We start from the raw sequence: 6,124 nt of genomic DNA on the forward strand, positions 1-6,124 counted from the left end.
TTTCACACACCATTTACATTCCAGGTCTCTCTCCACCAAGTGGAAAAGACAACGGTGCCCTTTGGGGCTGAGCAGGAGGGTCGGCTCTCCTTGAAGCGCCTTCTCTGTCGCTCCCTTCCTTCGCTTTGCTCCTCACTCAGTGGTGCTAGGGCTTCACGCCGACTGAAACCACCCTGTGCCTCCGTGATCCACCTGAGCACCAAGAAATCACACAGGGGCTTCCACCACGAATAAAAGAGCAACAGTCTCATGGAGCTACCCCCTGCGCATTTGTTCAGATATCTTTACATGCTCTGCAGAGCTGATGTTCTGGAGCCAGGATTCCCTGTATCGATCAATGAACCAGGCATTCCAAAAAGACTTGACAAATAACAGCAACCTTTACTGAGCGACTTCTCTGTTCCAAGCTGTTATAAGCTAAATTGTGTCCCCCCAAATTTACATGTTAAAGTCCCAATCCCCAGTACCCCAGAATGTAACCATATTTGGAGACGGGAGTCTTTAAAGAGGTGATTAAGTTAAAATGAAGCTGTTAGAGCAGATTCTAATCCAAGCTGACTAGTGTCCTTGTAAGAAAAGGATATTTGAACACACAAAGGGACACCAGGCAGGTGCACACACACAGAGGAAAGACTGCAAAGAGATAGCAAAGTGTGGTTATCTGCAAGTACAGAGAGAGCCCTACCAGCGCCTTGATCTTGGATTTCCAACTTCCAAACTGTGAGGCATAAGTTTCTGTTGTTTAAACCACCCAGGCTAATCTATAAGCACTGTTCTGAAGAAGTTACTTATATTAATTCAATGCATTCTTACAATAGCCTGTGTCTGTGTGTGTGTGTGAAACAAGAGAGGCATTATTAATATCCTTTTGCAGACAAGGAAACTAAAGCTCAGAGCAGTTAAAAGTTAAAAAGAGATTACATGGCAAATAAATGATTGAGCTAGAATTTAAATGCCTGTTCTCTGTCTGCCTCCAGAGGCCACATGCTGAACCACTACATGCTACTGTTCCTCTTTACTTAAAGGTGTCCTTCACTATGTCTTGATATATTGCTCTGTTTCTCTTGCAATCTTTAAAGAACAAAGAAAAAATTTTTTTTACTCAGTTGAAGACAAGGATTATGGTGTCTGGAGTTAAATAAATAAGCAGGCCAGTGCCTCTGTTTCCTTGCTTTCTTTTTAAATTCCCTGAAGATGAATTTATTAGCTAGGATTCTTTATATTGCAAAAGAACTCAACTCAAACTGGTCTAAATTAAAAAAAAAAAAAAATTGGCCACTTCAAACTCTCTCTCAAGCAGGTGAAATGGCTGCTGTGATTCCAGACCTCATATCTTCGTACTGTATGACTCAGGAGTGAGACCAGGTCTTTTGGCTTTATTTACCAGAACCCTCAACAAAGATCCCTTTCCAATTTTTGGCTTTCAGTTTTATATTCACTACTGAGACACTGTGGCCAAGGGGATGGAAAACAGTAATTGGTTTAAGACAATTAGGTTCCCACCCACATCTCAGAGCTGAGGGTGTCAGGATGGAAGTGGAAGGAACTTCCCAAAGCCTTGCTAGAGGTTGCCGAGGCTCAGGGAGGAGGAATGGGGAGTTATGTTTGATGGGTACAGAGTTTCTGTTTGGGACAATGAAAAAGTTCTGGAAATAGATGGTGGTGACAGTTGTACAACATTGTAAACATACTTGACGCCTCTCAATTTTACACTTAAAAATGATTCAAATGGCAAATTTTATGTTATGTTTATTTATCATATTTCATCCTCAACGTGTCCCTTTGCCTTGAAAACACAGTTAGGTAGGACTCAGAAGCCTCAGCAAGCCCAGAGAGCACCAGGGGTCTTACCTCCTGACAGCTACAACGAAGGTGAGCAGATTGCTCTGTGATAAAAGCCACTCAATTGCATCGTCTCTCAGCAAGGGGAACACCCTCTAAGGCAGCCATCTATCTAGCTGCAAGGCGAGTTCACCGAAATTGGATGTTCCGAGTAGCTGTTGCTTGAAAACAATGAATTTACATCCATCACTCCCAGCGTCAACTTCAGAATGATTTTATCAGGGCCTGCTTTTGTGCAGCTAAGCTGCCAAATGTGGGCTGTGACAGACGGAAGCAGAAAAGGAACAAATTTGCATGTTACTGGGTCACAGGAGCGCTTTGATTGTTGGAGAGGCCCCATAACGCTGTCAAGCGCCGGGCAGACAGGGAGACGCACCAGATCTGCGCTGGGTGAGCTGACAGCAAACGATTTCGAGTCAGTGCGGGATCAAAGAGGTGGGGATATCTCCAGCAAAAATGTTAAAAACACAAAGAAGCCTGCATCTTGATAAGGGGACATCACTGAGGAGAGATACGCGCAGAAAGAAAACGACCTTGAGTCTGTAAAAATGTTACAAGCCTCGGAATTGTGATATGCCTGAGATGAAAAGAAAATATGCTGCTCAAATATGAATTTTCAAGCTAGGAACGGCTGAGAGTTGCGTGCTTGCCACAGCTGAGCAAGAGGAAAAGGAATGCTAGCTAACTGCACAGATTATGATGGAGATGACGTTTCTGTTTTCAAGGCCGATTGTTTGCTTGCAAAAATAGGGCTAATGATACACAAAGAGTTTAATGCGCACCACCGGAAGGATGGACATATTTGAAACTCGGACTTGGGGGCGGAGGGGGGCAAGGGCAACATACGTAACCTAAACATCTGTACCCCCATAATATGCAGAAATAAAAAAAAAAAGAGGTAAAAAAAAATAGGGCTAATGACGTGCACTAACCCTCCTTGACGTGAAATGCATGACTTGAAATATAAAGTTTTTGTTTTTCAGAAGAAAAACTGATTACTGGCAATAATCAAGACAACACTTGCTATTTGAAGGAGCAAATAAAAATATTGGAAATGAAACTTTAAGTAGAAATGACAATAAAAATTTTGCTGCTTTGGAAATTGAGTCTTCAGCAAAGTGTGCCATGTAATTCCATAGGTATCAATGGGGAGCAAGTTAATGGTGGTCCTTGGGGGAAGACTGCATCTCCCGCCAGCATTTGAAGTGTTTCCAATCTGACTCTTCAATTTCTTCACTTATGTTTTTCCTTTCCTTACTCTCCATAAAAACAGCTTCCAGAGAAGGAGAATAGCAGGTGGACCCAGCTGGAAAATTAGAGCCCCAAGTTTCTCACTTAAACAAAAAGTCCCAGAATAAGCAAATAAATGATCTACCTCTGTTTCCCCTTTAATTTTTACCTGTGTGCATGTACTAGAAGGGAAAGCATTACAAATCTAGAGACCATGTTTTCTTTATCACTGGAGTCCCTTTTTCAATCACCTAATAAAGCCACTGTGGGCTCCCACTAAATATTTGCTTTGGGCTGGGTACAGTGGCTCATGCCTGTAATCCCAGCACTTTGGGAGGCCGAGATGGGAGGATTGCTTGAGACCAGGAGTTCAAGACTAGCCTGGGCAACATAGCAAGACTCTCATGTCTACAAAAAATTGCCTGTAGTCCTAGCTACCTAGGAGGCTGAAGCAGGAGGATCGCTTGAGCCCAGGAAGTCAAAGCTGCAGTGAGCTACGCTCACATCACTGCACTCACTCTAGCCTGGGTGACAGAGCAAGACCCTGTCTCTAAAAAAATAAAAAAATAAAAATTATTTAAATTGCTTTTATCACCATCATGTCAATAGTCCAGTTTTAAAAAGTGAATTTTCCACGGTAAAAGACTTTTTCAGACATTGCTCACATCCATACTTGAATTCAAATATTTATATCTAATTTTATTTTATTTATTTACTTTTTTTTCCAGCTGTAACTTTATTCTACCTTCTCCAACTTCAGAGTTCCAATCTTAGAGGACAGAGCATTATGTGGAGGGAGGGTAAAGACCTAATAGGGAAAAAGTAATAATGACATACCCCATGGTCCATTTCCGGGTTTCTTCCCAGGGCGATTGAAAACCTCTAAAATAAGGTCAAGTAACACAATAGGCTTGCACTTGCATCACCAGCTGTTTAGAAAGTGTGCGTAGGTCTCTGACTCAGACCAGGTGTCCTCCTCACCATGGGCAAGGGCTGGTGGGGAGGACACACCCAGCCTATTCCAATAGTAATAACTCTGCGGTAGAGCAGCACTGGAGACTGGCCCATGCACGACCCGCCCACTGCTACCGCTGTGGAGCCAGGCCAGCCTCATAGCCCTCCGTCTTCATGTCATTGAGCCCTAGCTCCTCGTTTTGATCAAAGGTGCACTTATAACGCTCCACCTTCATCTCAGGATCATCTTGAGGTGCATACACATTCTGCAAGTAACTGTTTCCTGCTGGATCATCCATAACAAAGTGGGCCTTCATGTTACCCTCAATGATCTGGTCCAACTTCTGGCTAAACTCCTGCAGTTTCTCCGTCTGGCCAGGATTGGAACTGTCGCCCAGTGTGAAAGGGTTCTTGGTCACCAGTTCCCAGACATCTTTCAGCAGCCCCTCCAGTGTGGTGAACTTGCCCCCGAGGACGGTCATTCCCAGTTCAAATTCTAGCTCTGGAATTTCCACACTACACGTCTCAGACTTGAGGAGGTCTCTGGTCATATCTGAAGAATCTGTGATATGGAGAGTGATCCTGGTGCCCAAGGGCTCTACTGCTCCTCCAGATTTCACCTCATTGGTCCGATGCCCACAGTTCTCGCAGTTGGTAGCCATGATGATAACCTCCTTAAAGTGAGGGATTTGTACTAGCTTCATGTTGGTCTGAGCCAGGGCATTGCATTCTGGGCAGTTTGTGTTGAACTGCAACACTTCATTTCTGAGATCTTCCTCTTGTGGCTTCTCTGCTGGTGCTTCTGCTTGGAGCCCCAGCATCTCTTCTTGCAGTAGGGTCCAGTTGTAGTGTGTGATCACAAGGCATCATCTTTCTGGGGAGCATGGGGGTTTTCCACAAAGCTGTTACCTGCAGGATCATCAATGATCAGAGTGAAAGGGGTGGCCACTTGCTTTAGCTCCTTCAGTTTGACAATGATCTCATCAATTCTTTCAGCTGTGGCATCTTTGTTTGCCCTCCGTGTGGGCTGGTCCTGCTCCAGGCCAAAGATAGCACGGTTGATCAATCCTTCCACAGTGGTCAGGAGCTCCCTTCTGGCTCAAGGCAGGAATTTCAAAATCCAGCTCAGGGATCCTTGTGGCAGAGTCAGTCTTCACTACTTCTCTGTTCATGTCCTCCAGGGCCCTGACAGTCAAAGTGTAACGCACTTCCTGGTCCTGGATCCTGCCTGCCGACTGGATCTCCGTGTTGTTCCAGCCACAGTGCTCACAGGAAAAGGAGCTCACGATTATTTCTCTGAAGAAGGGGATCTTGGTGAGCAGGAGGCGCGTTATGCCCTGGGGAAGCAGAAAGCAGCGAATTAAAGAATCAATGAAACCGTCCTGCGGTCTCCCGGGCGCGCCTCCGGGTCCCGGACTGGGCCCACCTGGCCATGGGTCCAACCCCCGGCCCCTCCCCGCCTAAGCCCTACCCTCCCGCTGCCCGCGGCCGCGCCCCCGCCTCACGTTGTTGTAACAGTTCATGCACAGCGACTCGATCTCGGTGGGTTGCTGCTCCTCGTCCTCGGCGCTGAGGGGCCGGAACAAGTGTCCCGGGGCGAGCGACGGGGGAGGGCCGGGCCAGGCGGCGGTGGTGGCCCCCGGGGGCGCGGTCTCCACGGCCCCGCTAGCCGCCATCACAGCCACGCGCCAAATATTTATATCTAATTTTAATATACTGATCCAATATTTGTTTTAAAAACTTTCCCCCAATTTTTTCTTTTTTTTTTCTTTTCTTTTCCAGTGATACGGAAGCAGGAAGACCAATTTTCCCTCTTAATAACAGTTTTTAACATAAAAAGAAGCTACCCCAGTCTCCAGCTGCACTATGATCATATAAATAATATTTAACTAAGTAATATTCTGTGTGTATTTGCCAAGGCTAAAAGAGTTTTGCCCAGTGGCCTGAATTGTTCCCCTAAATTTTATGGCTTGCTAGTCGACATTTAACATTTCAAAATAGATTTAAAAAGGAAAATATGAGACCCTGTGCAGGAAATTATTTCCTTCTAACTGTTGTGCTTTATCTGTTCTGATTTCTGAATTCAGGGCAAATCTTC

At 45.2% G+C, this 6,124-nt stretch overlaps 1 protein-coding gene across 1 annotated transcript; it reads right to left on the reverse strand.

Moving 5' to 3' along the window:
* Positions 1–3,788: 3,788 nt before the first annotated feature.
* On the reverse strand, positions 3,789–5,702 carry LOC105812780 (zinc finger protein ZPR1-like). Its single transcript, XM_012647339.1, is given in 4 exon segments — positions 3,789–4,891; positions 4,894–5,110; positions 5,112–5,363; positions 5,532–5,702. Coding segments are annotated over 4 exon segments (1,374 nt in total). The 3' UTR covers positions 3,789–4,157.
* Positions 5,703–6,124: the final 422 nt, after the last annotated feature.

The sequence above is a fragment of the Propithecus coquereli genome, unplaced genomic scaffold (genome assembly GCF_000956105.1).
Source record: "Propithecus coquereli isolate 6110/MARCELLA unplaced genomic scaffold, Pcoq_1.0 Scaffold262, whole genome shotgun sequence".
In the NCBI taxonomy this organism is placed as follows: Eukaryota; Metazoa; Chordata; class Mammalia; order Primates; family Indriidae; genus Propithecus; species Propithecus coquereli.